This window comes from Emys orbicularis, chromosome 2 (genome assembly GCF_028017835.1).
Source record: "Emys orbicularis isolate rEmyOrb1 chromosome 2, rEmyOrb1.hap1, whole genome shotgun sequence".
Taxonomy (NCBI): Eukaryota; Metazoa; Chordata; order Testudines; family Emydidae; genus Emys; species Emys orbicularis.
Genome location: NC_088684.1, coordinates 99885825 through 99902988, shown reverse-complemented (window position 1 = coordinate 99902988; position 17164 = coordinate 99885825). Strand labels below are relative to the sequence as shown.

General features: G+C 36.9%; 1 protein-coding gene across 2 annotated transcripts in view; it reads left to right on the top strand.

Annotated features, from left to right (window-relative positions):
* The window catches only part of NETO1 (neuropilin and tolloid like 1), an 87942-nt gene that overhangs the window by 6267 nt on the left and 64511 nt on the right, over positions 1-17164 (top strand). The window contains exons 2-4 of one of the 2 annotated variants that reach the window (XM_065399349.1): positions 619-672; positions 3146-3283; positions 12604-12852. In XM_065399349.1, coding sequence (XP_065255421.1) covers positions 619-672; positions 3146-3283; positions 12604-12852 — 441 coding nt within the window. Of the gene's footprint in view, positions 1-618; positions 673-3142; positions 3284-12603; positions 12853-17164 lie in introns of both variants that reach the window. The other variant, XM_065399348.1, reaches the window with a different exon arrangement.

The window sequence follows — 17164 nt, the reverse complement described above, 5'->3', positions numbered from 1 at the left end:
CACCCTGTGGGACCTTGTCTTTTGGCATCCCCAGGCCCTGATACCTCCCCATTGCCTTGAGCTCCCTTCCGTGGCCTCACACCCCAGGCCTGCCCCATTCCTTGCCTCTTGACCACAGTGCCCTGGGCAGTCATCAGTGTTGTCCACCGTAAGGCCAAACCTGTCTATGCCACAACAAAGCAGATTTGAAATGAGACTTGTGCCACCAACCCTTTATAGCAGTCTTTCTTCTCACTGTGTTTGTAGCAGTCACTTGCCTTTTTATTGATCCCAAATCATGAACATACAAAAAAAAGTAAATATTGGCAGCCCAGTGTCTTATTTGAAGATTGAAAAGGGGGGTGGGGAGAAGGAGGGGGAACCCAAATGTTGGGAAATGTCTTTTAAACTAAAGATATTTAATCTTTACCTAGACACTTTTATCAGGATAAATACACTTTTATACTTTTTTAAATTGCAAATAGACATATTATTAAAATAATGTTGTAATGCTACCACAAAACAGTGTTTTTGTACTGTGGATATCTTTAAATTGTATTATCTTGAGATAGATTGTTACAGTTGCTTTAATTGCAGGCAGTAACCTCATGTTGTACCTAATATATTTTTGTCTTTCAGTTGTAGCAAGTCTAATCATCCTACATCTGTCTGGGGCAACAAAAAAAGGAACAGGTATGTTATGTTATTTATGGGGTATAGTCTCAATTTCTGGATACCTGTTTAGATATTTAAATATTTCATAGTGTACTCGTATGTATTTTTTGCATCAATAAAGTGAACTGATGAAAATTCAAATAAAAATTATTTTATAAATTTGCAGATTGCAAGAGCAGGCACTGGGTCATCTAATGCTATGGGAGGTTATTCTGAGTAAGGACTAGCATTGTCGATTAATCATAGTTAACTCACGCGATTAACTCAAAAAAAAAGAATCACAATTAAAAAAATGTTTTTCTACATTTTTCAAATATTTGTATGCTGAATACAAAGTGTACCAGTACTCACTTTATGTTATCAGAGGGGTAGCTGTGTTAGTCTGTATCCACAAAAACACAAATCAGACATCAGGAATAGTAACCTACAAAAGCAAGTAGGAGAACACTTCAATCTCCCTGGAAGAATCAATAACAGATTTAAAAGTAGCCATCCTTCAACAAAAAAACTTCAAAAACAGACTTCAAAGAGAAACTGCAGAGCTACAATTCATTTGCAAATTTAACACCATTAATTTGGGCTTGACTAGGGGTTGGGAGTGGCTGGCTCTCACTACAAAAGCAATTTTCCCCTCTTGGTATTGACACCTCCTCATCAATTATTGGGAGTGGACCACATCCATCCTGACTGAATTGGCCTTGTCAATACTGATTCTCCACTTGTAAGGTAACTCCCTTCTCTTCATGTGCCAGTATATTTATGCCTGTATCTGTAATTTTCACTACATGCATCTGAAGAAGTGGGTTTTTTACCCACAAAAGCTTATGCCCAAATAAATCTGTTAGTCTTTAAGGTGCCACTTTATATTATGTTCATTACAAATATTTGCACTGTAAAAATGATAAACAAAAGAAATAATATTTTTCAATTCATCTCATACAAATACTGTAGTGCAATCTCTTTATCATGAAAGTGCAATTTACAAAGGTAGATTTTGTTTGTTTGTTTGTTACTGCACTCAAAAGCAAAAATATGTAAAACTTTAGAGCGTGCAAGTCCACTCAGTCCTACTTCTTGTTCAGCCAATTGCTCAGACAAACAAGTTTGTTTACATTTTCAGAAGATAATTCTGCCCACTTCTCATTTTCAGGTGAGACTGCAAACAAGAACAGATGTTTGCATGGCACTCTTATAACAGGCATTGCAAGGTATTTACGTGCCAGATATGTTAAACTTTTGTATGCCTCTTCATGCTTTAGCCACCATTCCAGAGGACATGCTTCCATGCTGATGGTGCTTGTTAAAAAAATTAATGCGTTAATTAAATTTGTGACTGAACTCCTTGAGGGAGAATTGTATGTCTCCTCCTCTGTGTTTTACCTACATTCTGCCATATATTTCATGTTATAGCAGTCTCGGATGATGACTCAGCACATGTTCATTTTAAGAACACTTTCACTGCAGATTTGACAAAACGCAAAGAAGGTACCAATGTGAGATTTCTAAAGATCTAAGAATCTGAAGTGTCTTCCAAAATCTGATCAGGATGGGGTGTAAAGCATGCTTTCAAAAGTCTTAAAAGAGCAACACTCCATTGCAGAAACTACAAAACCCGAACCACCAAAAAAGAAAATCAACCTTCTGCTGGTGGCATCTGACTGAGATGATGAAAATGAACATGCGTTGGTCTGCACTGCTTTGGATAGTTATCAAGCAGAACCCATCATCAGTATGGACACACGTCCTCTGAAATGGTGGTTGAAGTATGAAGGGACATATGAATCTTTAGCGCATCTGGCATGTAAATATCTTGCAACACCGGCTACAACAGTGCCATGTGAACACCTGTTCTCATTTTCAGGAGACAGCAGAAACAAGAAGCGGGCAGCATTATCTCCTGCAAATGTAATCAAACTCGTTTGTCTGAGTGATTGGCTGAACAAGAAGTAGGACTGAGTGGACTCGTTGGCTCTAAAGTTTTACATTGTTTTATTTTTGAATGCAGTTATTTCTTGTACATAATTCTACATTCGTAAGTTCAACTTTCATGATAAAGATATTGCACTACTGTACTTGTATTAGATGAATTGAAAATACTATTTCTTTTATTTTTACAGTGCAAATATTTATAATAAAAATAAATAAAGTGATCACTGTACACTTTGCATTATGTGTTTGTAATTGAAATCAATATATTTGAAAATGTGGAAAACATCCAAAATATTTATATAAATAGTATTCTATTATTGTTTAACAATGCAATTAATCATGATTAACTTTTTTAATCATTTGACAGCCTAGTAAGGACTATCCATTCAAGCCCTGGAACCCAACCCTGTTCCCACTGAAGTCAATGGTCAAACTCCCATTGGCTTCGATGTAAGCAGGTTTAGGCCCTTAATAGGAACTTATTACCTTAAATAGTTTATAAGTGTACTAAATACTTTGTGTGATGTGATTCTCCCCTTCCCCCTCCCCTCATTTTAAGCAGAAAAGCAAACCACTTCAGAAGGGCAGAAACCAGTGCAGTGTGGAACTTGGACAAAATATGCAGAAGGAGGCATCTTCACTTCTCCCAATTACCCCAACAAGTATCCTCCTGACAGAGAGTGCATCTACATTATAGAAGGTGACCAGCAAGTGACTCCCATTCTTCTGAGATTAACTGGGTTTTTCACAAATAATGTCTTTCATCTCGTGTGTCTGGGAATTTGTGTATGATAATTCTAAACATTGGAAAATATGTTTGATAGTTTGGTCAAATGGGAGAAAAAAATTTAGAGAAGCAATTCCTTGACATCTTAAATGATTGCTTTGTGGGAAAAGTACTTGTAGTGCACACAAGTGAAGTCTTGACTAAATCTGAAGCAACACACGGTTATCTATGGATAACTCACTAGCAAATAATGACTACAATGCAATTATGTAAACTCACTTGGGGAACTGACTGTATCTAAAATCAGTACCATAACATTAATAGACCCTAGAATAAAAAGAGATTAAAATCCTTTGACTCATCATGGAAGCTTCTTAAACATACAATAAGTGAATCCTGGAAGGTATACATAAAAAGGGAAGCAAGAAGGCAAGATTCAAAACCAACCCAATGCAGCTGAACAAAAAAGTGTGTGTGTGAAAGGAGCTTATTCAACCCAAACAGGTGCCTGTAATTAAAAAAGAATTAATAATAAAAGTAAAGTGATTCCAATAAAAAGGACTATACGCTATGGCAGGTAACATGGGATTGAGAAGAATGAATAGCCAAAGGTATCAAAGGTAACAGCTAAGAAATTATGTAAGTTCATTAGAAGCAGGAAGTTTCAAAGAAAGCAATTAAGGACATTACACACAAGCTACATGAATTCTTTCCTTTGCAGCAAAGATTGATGGACATTGAGGAGATACTTGAAAAGATGAGGTCTGGGGAAGGTAATAAAGATTGAGGTACTGTCCGTTTACAGGTGGGTGCAGGAACAAACTGATAAGTCATAAGGATCAGATACAATTCATGTAAGAGTTGGGAAGGCAATCAAGATGCTACAGTGATGATGGTCCTATGACTATTTAGATAGATAGAAACATTAGATAAGAATGAAGTAACTGAGGGCCAGATATATAAATGTATTTAGATGCAGATAGGTGTCTAATGGGATTTTGAAAACCACCTAGGATACCATTGATTTCAATGGGGTTAGGCACCTGTCTGCATATTTAGGCACCTACATACTTTAAAAATTTTGGCCCAGAGATGCTAATAGTATGCTATCTTATAAAAATCTGCTACCATACCAGGAGACTGAAGGGCAGCAAACGTTGTATCAATCTTTTTATTTTTGAAAAATAAGTGAGACAAGGTGCCGGAGGTAATATCTTTTATTGGCCCAACTCCTGTTGGTGCAAGAGACAAGCTTTCATAGAACCCTTCTTAAACCAGGTGGTAGAGAGGATCTTGGGAGCGCCAGACTACTGAGCTTTACTTTACCAGGTAAATTTATTAAAACAAGAATTAGAGAGAATTATAAAATGCCAAGATGAATATGGTATGGGGACAAACAAGCATGACTTCTATAAAGGAAAACTGGGCTTCTCGAATCAACTAGAATTCTTCCTGCTCAAGAATCTGTTAAGGAAACTAAGCAGCCATGAAGTAACAGGTTAAGTTCTGTCATGGATTAGAAATTGGCTAAGAGAAAAACAAGAGTAGGTCAGTTCTGAAAATGTAAAAGGTTATTTCACTTCTTTCCGTTACTGTGATACTTATGCTCCTAGAATCTGAGCTTCTTGCATACATTAATGTATGCATCCTCACAACATCCTTTTGAGGTTTCTTATCCCCATTGGACTGGAGATGAATGGAGGCACAGTGCCATTTCTCAAATTTACAGAGGAAGCTTGTGGAAGAGGTGAGAACAAAGCTCTAGTCTGGTGCCTTACCACAAGACTATCTTTCCTCTGAATAATGGGGTACCCAAAGGATCGGCCATTATTATTTGAATATATTTACGAATGATCTGGAAAATGGGAGTGGACAATACTGAGACAAAATATGCAGTTTACGTAAAATGATTTAGGACAGTCAAAACTGCAGAAGTCTGTGCGGAATTTGAGAAGCATGTAACTAAGATAGGCAAATAGGTTGCAAGATGCAGATGAAGTTCTACGTTGACAGATACAGTGCAATGTACAGTGTAAGGAATAATTTGAATTCATACACATTACTGGGTTCTAAATTAGCTGTATTATTAACAAAACAAAGCACAAACCTAAGTGTCCTTGTATACAGCACACTTAAGTTCTCTCCTTAATGCACAACTGCTGTTTTTGTTTTTAAACAAACAAAAACCTGAATATTAGGATGTACATGGAACGAGATGGGGGGGGAAAAATTGCTGAGGCCTTATGATGACATTATGGAATATGATAGTAAGCTCTCCCCTTCAATACTGTGGTCAGTCCTGGTCTCGCTCTTTCTCTTGGTCTTAAAAATAAATAGAGGCAGGACAAGAACAAGTCAAATGGTGGGCACACAATTCAAATGGAGTGGTAAGATTTCCATAATAAGAGAAACTGAAAAAAATTGTAATTGCTTAGAGAAGAGACAAATAAATGGGGACAGGATAGCACTCTATAAAATAATGGCACAGAAAAAGTAAATTGTGTGTTCCTTTTTTACTCTCTCTACAAGACATAAGCATGACAGTCAATGAAACTGAAAGAATACTTTTAAATATCATATTACTCCATGAAACTCCTTGTCACAAGATGTTGAGGGTTTTCAAAACAAAGATTAGACATTGATATGGATAAGAACATTTAAAGTTACATACTGTACATATTAGAGACAAGGTGTAGGTGAGGTAATATCTTTTAATTTTGTCTGGGACCAGTATGGTTACAAAAACACTGCATGTAAGGGGAATGTGTTTGTTTTAAATGTACAAATGGCTGGTAAATTTGTTAATGCCATTTAACCCACATCATGCAGATGACACTGTCTATTCTGTGGAAATCTCTCTAAAGCTTACCAATAGGACGTAGTTATGTAGAATTCCTATACGAGATCCATCTAATTTGGTATCTTGTCTTCAACAGCAGCAACTACCAGAAACTTCAGACAACAGTGCTAGAATCCCTATAATGAATAGTAAGGAATAAAGTGCACATAGGGGAAGGTTCAAGCTAATCTCTATCTCTGTGGATGATTTATGCCTTTGTATTCAAAGCCCTTATGTGCCTTATACATTGTTATCCTATCTTACGTAACTTGTGACAATGAGTTTCACAGAATAATATATTTAAAAGTATTCTTTCAGTTCCAATATAATATTAATATAATACAATAATACATAAAAATATAATAGGGCAATAAAAACAATAGCACAAATCCTGAAGTCTCTACTGAGGCAAATTTTCCACTGACTTTAATGGGACTGAGTAAGAGCTTCAGAATTTGTCCTGTTGTACTGAAATGGTATTTCATTTTGCTATAAAATAGAGTTTCAAAATACTGTAGCTCATCTTAAATGTATGCCACTCTTTTAGCATTTTAAAATTGTTTTGATAAAGAATAGGTGTCCACAATAGGTGCCAATAGTACCTAAATTGGGGGGGGGGGGAATTCTGTTAGACAGTTCTTTAATCTAGCCTTCAAAGACGTAACAACATCCAACAGCTGGAAGCTGAGGCTACACAAATTTAGACTAGAAATAAGATGTAATTATTTTCAGAGTCAGGGTAATTAACCATTGGAACAACTAGGGATGTGGTGGTTTCTCCATCACTAGAAATCTTGATTTAAAGTTTGGATGTTTTCTAAAAGAGATTATGGGCTCGATGCAGGAATTCCTGCATGAGGTTCCATGACCTGTGTTATGGAGGTCAGACTAGAAGATCAGACCAGTACCATTTGGCCATAAAACTATTAATATGGGCATGGTCTTGCCTTCTTTAGTGGACAAAGAAAGTTCAGTGTGCTTCTTAATTTCATATTGGGACAGATCCTGCATGTGCATCACACATGCACAACTCCTGTTGGTCAAAATTCACTGCTGGCATATTCAGGAATAACTCCAGTAACTACACTTGCTTTTGCCAGCAATGAATTTGTCCCATTGATTTCAACAGGAATTGTGCACATGGTGCACCTTCAAGAACTAAGTCTTTTACTTGTGTTTAAAAATATTCTGAGAATGACACAGCCAAACGTTATACAATATATTTCAACTTTTGTGCTAGAAGTGTAGAATATTACTTGTGTATTTAGATCACTTCAATAATTAATTATTCTCTAATTAAATGTGTATTTATAAATATAAGGAGGGAGTGCCTGGGATCATTTTTATGAACTTGAGAAGAGTTGTCAATTAAATCTTACATCTTTGGGAAAGCATGGATGGCCTTCAACAGATCTACCATTAATTTTCTATTGATAATAAATGAAACATGGAGGCAATATTAACACCCAAATATGTATGTGTGTGTGTGTGTGTGTATATATATATATATACATGCATACACATACACATACATATTTGGGTGTTAATATTGCCTGCATGTTTCATTTATTATCAATAGAAAATTAATGGTAGATCTGTTGAAGGCCATCCATGCTTTCCCAAAGATCATTAACTTTCTTGTATGCTCTTTCTTTATATATAAATGGTGTAGGGCTGTCATATTTCACTATACTAAAAAACAGTCTGAGTAACAATATAAGTGTATTTACATAGTATATTTCATGGAGTTTCATGTTTTCATAATTTAATGTTAAAAAAAATAAATAAAGGATCTGAACAACTAGCGATACCAAGGATTAAGCAAATCCATTAGTCCTGCAGCAATTCACATTTCTGAGGGGTAGATGTTTAGATCATTGTCTCATTTCCAGACAATCTGCTAAATGAAACAGATTTTTTTTCTTAACTTTAGCTGTCAGTTACACAGACTTACAGGCTGCTCAGAATTAAAACCTTAATTGTGTGTGTTTTGCTGCAACTGTTAGAACTAGTTAGCAACCAATGTCTTTTTTCCCCCAGCAAATGTAAAATCTAAAGACAGCACTTGTGTAAGCTAATTAAATTAAAGAGATGACAAGACAGGCAAGCATTAAGCAGTCTTTCCATGGTATTAAAAGTCTCAGAAGAAAGATAATTAGAAGCTTAATAAAGAAGAGTTTTAAGATTTGATGAGACACCAGCAGTGTTTTTACTCCCATCTTTTGCCTAAACTGTAACTATAGGCAAAATTCCTATGGCCATCAGTGGACTTTACACATGAGTGAGGATTCCAAGATTGACACTCCCAGTAACTAGTACATTTTCCTGTACATTGTGAGGGAAAGTATCATCTAATAGTTGTGGTGGGCCTGCTTGATAGCAGAAACTGTGTTGCTGTGCAGTAAGCTAGGGCACAGGAAGGGCTTCCTAGAAAACCTGCTTGCTATAAGCAAAGAGGAAGTTTTGTGGAAATCATACTCTTGTGTTTGCCCTTCAGTATTTAACCAGAAGTAATGATTTGAGCTGTGGCTTTTTCAATCATCCAGAGCTATTTTCAGGAACATTTGGATCACTTTGTTGCTCAGATGGGATGTAGTCAGCCTGAAACTTTGATCTTTAACTCTAAGCACAGTATCCAAAAAAGGCGATGCATTTAAAAGCAAAATATAATACGGTCTGAAAGAGTTAAGGGCCAAATTGTTCTTGGCCTTTGTGTGGCTGGACAGGAGAATGGGACCCCTTCCTAACTTGGCATACCCCCTGCAAGAATTAGGGATAATCACAGTCCTTACAGTTTGGGGTCCACAAAGTGCTGTATCCCAAATAGAGAGGGTGAGGGTGAAAGCTCTGTCCTCCTCTGTACTGGGCTATCTCGTAGGCTGGGCATAATAGGAGTAGTAGATGTTTCATCCTTAGAGCAGCCAGTGCATGTTCTGTACACAGGAGAATTCAGCGTGAACACAATCCCTCCCTGAACAAGCCAGGAGGCAATGGGGCCCTGCGCAGCCTCTATTCAGAGCTACATACTCAGACAGGCAAAACAGTCTAGACTCGGTTTAAAAATAAATATAAGGAGAGGAAAATAAACAGTAGAAATATTCAAATCCTAAAACCAATATTGATATAAGATTCAGAATGCTGTTGTACAGAGTGAACTAAATGTTGCACTCCTTAGTCAAGCAGAGCGCCCACTGACGCCAATGGGAGTTTTAAAGGAGTCAGGACTGCAGGTCTGATTCTCAGTTATCTTTTACACCACTTTGGCAGTGTAATTTACTTATCAATGACAAAGCGGTATAAAAAGGTCTTGGTGTAAGTCAGAATCCTCCCTGCAGTGTTTCTCACAATACGTCTAATAATCCTTGGAAATCAAGCAATGTTTGGTCAAGCATTTGTTTGACTATGAATCATCACTGGCAAGATTTCTCGTAGGATGTATTGGCGTGATGGAGAAAGAGTTTTCTAACATAGGCAGTTTAATTAAAAACAAACAATACATGAAATTAATGTCATGCTCCCAGAAGCAAAGGCGGAGGGCCCACGTAGAGCCAGATCCTTGTCTTCAGTTGCACTGCCGATTAAGGAAATGTGGCCATGCATGCAGAAAGCCTTGTGCAACATGAATAAAGGTGTCAGAATCTGGCCCTACCTGAACTAACAATTCATTGTCTGTTTTTTAAACAAGTTGCAAGAAGTTTAATAGAATTACATATGAATAACATGGATAAAAGATGTTGTTCAAGTCATCAGTGACCATTTTTATTGTGATTTAAAGGCACACCATCAACTTAAAAATGCCAGGGCCTGATCCTGCAGTCCATACATGAATTGAGAGTTGGTCTCTAAATATCTCCTTAAATCCAACATTAACATGCAAAATATGGTCCCAGTTTTTCAAAGTGCTGATTCCTCTCAGCTGCTCTAGCATAACAGTTAGTTAACAAATATTGATATAAACCCTACCTTATATGAAGTCAATGGTAAAAAAAAGTCTAAACAAAATTAATTATTCTGTTCATCACTGTAATTGAAAAGATCTTTCTTTGACCTTATTCATAATAGATTAATAAAACTTTCTTTACAAACTATAGATTAAAACATGATTTTGTTTCAATTTTATAGTCTTTGTCATATTCACAGATTTTCATTCCCAGGAACTGTGAAAGCGGTTCATTTCTAGGTAAAGATATAGGTCTGCTCCTGTTATTTACTGCACAGGGGTAATAGGCTGAAAAAAGTGTGCGTGAGTGTATCTATAATTAATAGTTTCCTGACTATAAATGTCAAATTTGAGGGTAGGTAAGTTTTTTCAATTTTAAATAATTTCACAGTAAACATGAAGCACATTTTTAGATGAAAAATTTAAGTCAGTATATTTCACCTTAAAGAATATTTCTCCTTAAATAACTCTAATCTACATATGAACTTTTTTCTCAGATTCTCATATAATTAAGTTCTCATACATTTGTGCTATATTGTTTTCCTATAGCTGTGCCTCTCCTTTATGAATAGAATAATATCTCAAATAACAAGTGATTCTTATTGAATATTGTTCCTTAGTATGTAGTAATTGTAATTAGCCTGCTTTCTGAAGTGAGTAGTGAGTCTTTCTCAAAAGCTCTCCTTTTTAAATGACTAAAAAGTTGTGTGTTTTTTAGGTTTCGTTTGTGAAACTGTTTTCTAACATTTTCTTGTCACTCCACCATGAACCCTTCCCGTGGATAAAGGGGTGAAAGATACACCAGGATCAGAATCCTGTCTGTACACCTCTACCGCGATATAACGCTGTCCTCGGGAGCCAAAAAAATCTTACTGAGTTATAGGTGAAACCGTGTTATATTGAACTTGCTTTGATCCGCTGGAGTGTGCAGCCCTGCCCCCCAGAGTGCTGCTTTACCGCGTTATATCCGAATTTGTGTTATATCGGGTCGCGTTATATCGGGGTAGAGGTGTATTTAGTTTCCATACTCAAATTTTGCACTAGGCCCAGAATTTGGCTCTAAAGTTCTGATTGTAAAAAGCATGCAAATATCCTTTGGACTTCAATGAGAGTTGTATGTGTAGAATCCAGGACATGACCTAATAAGAGGAACTTAATAAAATTGTCTCAGAAAATGTCTGATAGTAGAGGGTTCTCTAATCTAACAGAGGCATAGCAAGATCCAGTAGTTGGAAATCAAAGCTGGAGAAATTCAAATTGAAAACAAGGCACACATTTTTAACTGTGAGGGTAATTAACAATTGGGAAAACTCAACTAGATGGATTCTCCATTACTTGCAATCTTTGATTTTAAAAAGTCTTTCTAAGAGAGGTGCTGTAGTTCAACCACAATCTATTGGACTTCATGTGCAAATTACTGGGTGAAATTCTCTTGTCTTTGTTATACAGGAGGTCAGACTAGATCAGGGGTCGGCAACGTTTGGCACGCGGCTTGCCAGGGTAAGCACCCTGGCGGGCTGGGCCAGTTTATTTACCTGCTGACGCGGCAGCCCCCACTGGCCGCCGTTCGCCGTCCCGGGCCAATGGGGGCGGCGAGAAGCCGCGGCTAGCACATCTCTCGCCAGCGCTGCTTCTCGCCGCCCCCATTGGCCCGGGACGGTGAACCGCGGCGAGTGGGGGCCGCGATTGGCCGAACCTGCTGCGTCAGCAGGTAAATAAACTGGCCCGGCCCGCCAGGGTGCTTACCCTGGCGAGCCGCATGCCAAACGTTGCCGACCCCTGGACTAGATGATCACAACGATCCGTACTGGCCATAAAAAGCTATGAATTTAGTATCTCTTTAATACTTTGATTAAGTGACCATTTTAAAGTATCTTCAAGGTTTCCAGTAGCATATTGTTTGATCTTTAGTTAAGGTAACTAATTTTGCTTGCTCTTTGGGTGGTTTCATAAATGATATTTCCCTGTATTTAAGGTTATGTTTCAAATAAGATGGTAAAATTATTTAAGGCCAAATTTTGTTGTAGGATTTATACACAGGCCTCTCATTGACTTCAGTGCATCTGGGGACTGAATTTGTCTTTAGTGTTATACTCTAGTTCTGGAAAAGGAATTCCTCATCTTCATAAGCACTGGGGAAAAAAAGTAGATCTTCCTTAAGTTGTCTGAAGAGAGATTTTCACCCATTAATTGAATTCCTTCAGAACTTCTCTGTGAACCAACTATTGCCAAGTCTTATTTTGCTTTTCCACATAGATGGTTTTCTTAGCTTACTTAAGAAATAGTGTTCGAAATGCTTTTTCAAAGGAAAAGAATAGGCATGTAAATTAATGTAGTGAAATGTAGTTAGGCTACTGAAGATGTCATAATTTTCAGATACTGACCAGAACCATTGATTTAGAAAAAAAGGTAATAGTTTATAGAAAAACTAGAATGTATAAATTTATCAAAATTCTGAAAGTAAATAATTAGCAATTTTTAACTGCACAAATTTTGTTTTCTTTCCCCCTCTAGCTGCCCCTCGACAATGTATTGAGCTACACTTTGATGAAAAATATTCTGTAGAGCCTTCTTGGGAGTGTAAATTTGATCACATTGAAGTGAGAGATGGACCTTTTGGCTTTTCCCCAGTCATTGGACGTTTCTGTGGACAGCAAAATCCACCTATGATAAAATCTAGTGGCAGATTCCTATGGATTAAATTTTTTGCTGATGGTGAGCTGGAATCTATGGGTTTTTCTGCTCGATATAATTTCACACCTGGTGAGTACAAAGCGTTACACTTTTGGCAAAAGGTTTGATTTTTACAGCTTGCTTTGGTGGTAATGTAGAATTGTGACACACTTCAATATTTTTAATGGGAATATATTTTAATTTCAAAGAAAATATATTTTTTTATTTAAACTCCTGATGCCCAGTTTGTTTATCCATTTTGCACAACACACCCAGCTTTTTTCACAAAGGTTATTTTTCAGTACATTTTTTATGCTAGCTAGACATCTTGAGCAGAAGGACTTGTTTAATTGTAAAACACATTGTTTTCAACAGAATTCTATTATAGGAAATCATTTAAAATCCTTTATCAGGAAGTATACGGTTTATATTTGATCGTTACGCTGTTTTGTTTTTCCTTCGAAGTGATCAGCAATAAAAAGTATTTTAATTTAAAAAAAGGAATTCTCAGAAAATTACATCACTTCTCTTTTACTTTGCTTTATTGGAGAGGGACTACCCTATACCTCTGCTTATTAGGGGAGATAACTGGCAAACTGCTGCATGCATTCCAAAAGGAAGTTTAAGATCCAAAGAATAATGTGTTCAGCTAAGTGTTCCAGTGAAAGATGTTTCCAAATCTCATCTGCAGTTGTACAATTACACTTTCTTTGTCAATTTGTCTGTTTAATTTATTAGAGTAAAATAAAGATTTCTAGTCATGCTTCCAGTTAAATGTTGCCTCAGATCATTACAATAAAAAAAAATAATTATTTTATTTCTTGGCTTCAGTAGCACTGCACTGCAGTCTTTAGGATTTCATGGCATTCTATAGGGTCTCTGACATATGGAGCAATGACTCATATTTTAGTATAGTTTGATCAGAGAGGTTGTACTTGTAATTATTTATGTAATTTTGTCAATTATGTAACCAATGTTTCAGTTAAATTGTATTGGGTGCAGCAATATTCTTTTAGAACATGACCAAAATCAGTCAGACACAAATCCTGCTTGCTTCCTTATTCCAGTGGTACCACAGAAGTTAATAGGACTACCTGTGTGTAACTAAAGCAAGCAGGAGTTAACCTCAAAGGGCTCTACACAGCTTTATTTATCTGAAACAAGTACAAGAGATAACATACAATTAACTGGGTTTCAACTAGATATTAAGCTGAAGGATATTGTCTCTTGAAGGGGAAAGTGTACCTACAGGACATGAATTTCACATACACAATAGCAGGACTACTTATTGATGTCTGTGGGAAATTCTTCAGTAAGCTGGTGGGCGTATATAGCCATTTGTTTTTCTATAAACAATTGTGAATGGACAGAACAATATTCCTTTGGTGAAATTTTACTGAAGAGCCACATGTGCTTATCTCTTAAAAATTGGATTAGCTGTGATCTGTCAGTAACAGAGGCTATGTGGGCTTCTAGCATATTCCCTCACCTCCCTGCTTCAGAAAAAGTACTTAATTCTAGATCTCCATATCCCTCATCTTTCAAAGGAGCTATGGTGCTTTGGTTGAAGGGGATGGTGTTAGCACAATCCACAATTTATTCCATCTAAAAACTTCCAAACTGAAAAAAAAAAACAAAAAAACTATTTCAGGTACCATGTTCTATTCCTCATTCCTCTTCCACTGATGTGAGTTTTTTTCTGACTAAAAATCAATGCCAGTAAATTGCTGTAGCAGCATAAATTACTCCAGACTTCAGCTGGAATAGCGCTTTTTTGATAGCCTCCTATATGAGCACTTGGAAAAAATAAGCGAGTCTAGGAATACAGGCCATAAATAAAAGTATAATTCATCTGGACACAATTCAGAGTAGTGTTGTCGTCTTCCTTACCTTTGATTTGTGTATTGTGAAGGTCAGGGATAGTTAGTTAGATCCATAGTCAGTTATAACTTAAAAGAGTGGGATGTAGGGGTTCCCACTCCTGTCTTCCTAGATAAAGACAAAGCTACATCTTTGAACTTATATAAAAATCAGGTCTACCTCATGTTGTTAGCTGGGGACTGGGACTGAGGAGGGGAAGCAGAGAGAAGCTCATCAGCAACACAGGAGAAGTAGGGATGAGGATTATAGGTCCTCTATTACCAACTTGGAGAGGTGATGAGGATGGGATAATACTCTGCAACAGGGCTGGCTTCCATGAAAGGTGAATTTTTTTCTCCTCTTCCCCACTTCCGATGTTTGTGTGTGAGGGATCAGAGCTGGATTTCTCAAGCTCTGTAGCCTAAATGTGTGGGTGGGGCATAGGGGGAGGCAATTGGCAGCTCGGCCATAAAGACTGACAATCCCCAGGAGAGTGTTAAAGAGGAGCAAAGGGAGGAGTGGCTGGCTCATGTGCCTCTGTAAATTGCACACCTGAGCCTCTAATGTCACTGAAATTATACTCTTCCTGTGCCATAACTGTCTCTGATACTCACTTTTTTTTTTTTTTTACAAAGTAAGGATCAAGGGAAAACTGACAACAAGGCTTGCAAACAAATCAGCAGAAAACAAAGAGATTTAAACAGAGGGACACTTGGAAAACATTGATACATAAAGAGATGTTGGGATTATAATGGACAGCAAATGAGATTGGAGCTTGCATTGTGGTTTGGTGGAAAATGCAATAGATGCAATCAGAGCTTTCAGTGCAGAGGTTTCACATGATAATGGGAAACTAAAATTCCTCTTTGCGTCTGGATTGCCTCTAGAATGCTGCATTCAGTGCTGGGCATCTCAGTACCAAAACAATGCAGACAAATTTGAGGTGCATTTAGAGAACTAAAACAAAGGTGATTATAATGGAGGGACTGATTTATAAAGAAAGATTGAAAGAAGGAAATGTGTTTAACTTGGCTAAATAATGACTAAACAGAAAACACAACTGATTATAATTACTTGAAAGTTGTATGCATGAGGAGGGAGAGGAATTGTTTAGGTTGTCTAAAGGGTCTGTAACCAGGCCAAAAGGGATTAAGTTAAGAAAAGAGAAATAGGGCTGAATATCAGGACAAACAAACTTCCTAATGGTAAAATCTATTAGTCTGGGGAAATTATAAAAGCCCCATTAGTTGAGATATTTTAAATCTAGGTTGGATGAAGTACTAGAAAGGAAATGATATAGAACGATCCTGGCGGAGGAATGGATTAATAATTTACTAGTATTGGACCTTTTCTGTCTCCAACTTCTTTGATTCAAGAGCGAGAGAGAGCTGCCCAGGAGGTATTTGGAAACCTAAATTTTTGCACACAGACTCTGCTGTATCTGTTTAATGTAAAGGTTCCAGTGCAAACTTCAGAAGACTCTTGTGGATTTTATTCATTAACAGTTTTTGCTTTTTTCTTTTCTTTTCTTTTTTTTGTGGGGAGAGGGTGGTCTGGCATCTTGTGACAAATGATACCATTGTCATACTATTTAAATGGAACTGTAGCTATTTTCTTCTAATTAGTACTCTGAAATTACAAGTATAATGTAAAACTTCCAGCATGAATAAACTCAGAAATAAACACACTACAAATATGATGGTACACACAGACCTGCCTGTCTATTTCTCACTACTAACTGAGAGAACTCTTTCAAATTACTGCATTTTGCAAATAAATCTTTTCTAAGAAATAGTAGAAAAGCAAAATGTGGATTAATGAAGTCATATGTACAAACTCTAGTTTATTTCTTTGTTTTTTACTTTTGAAATTTCAGATATTTGGGCTGGAAAAAAAAGTTACACTGCTTTTCTGTTAAATGTTTTATGACTAAATACTTGAAATAACAGAATGCAAGATGGTTATACAAATGTTGAAGCATTTTGAGACATGTAAGATATATATATTTTTAAATAAATGTACTCATTGCCCACCCTTTCAATTTTATTTTTTAATTCTCTAGCTGTTTTAGTTTAGGTCTACATGGAGCTCTGTGAATCTGTGGAGTTCTTCCTAATTCACAAACCAGTGTTTTCACTCTTTTTTAATTTTTGTTTGTTTGTTTGCAAAATGTTCATGAAAACTGAATGATAAATGTTGTACTCAATTTTTAGAGCCCTGAGCATGTTGAAGCTGCTGTTGTCTGGCACATTTTGATCTTAAACCATGTTGACTGGAAAGGTGTCTCAACTTGTGCATATGTTTTTGGTGTCTCAACTTGTGCATATGCAAGGGAGGGTCACCCTGTACAGACTACCCGCTGATTTCCTAAAGGGTGGTATTTTAACATGGTCAGACAATCACTGACTCCTCCCATCTATGGCTCCCGTTGTACCGTCAGAGCCTTTTCCTTGTTCCATACAGTGTACCTTTCTGAAATTCTCTCTCATCTGTCCTCTGTGTTTGGTTACATCACACAGGTCCATTCTCCATCCCGACCTTG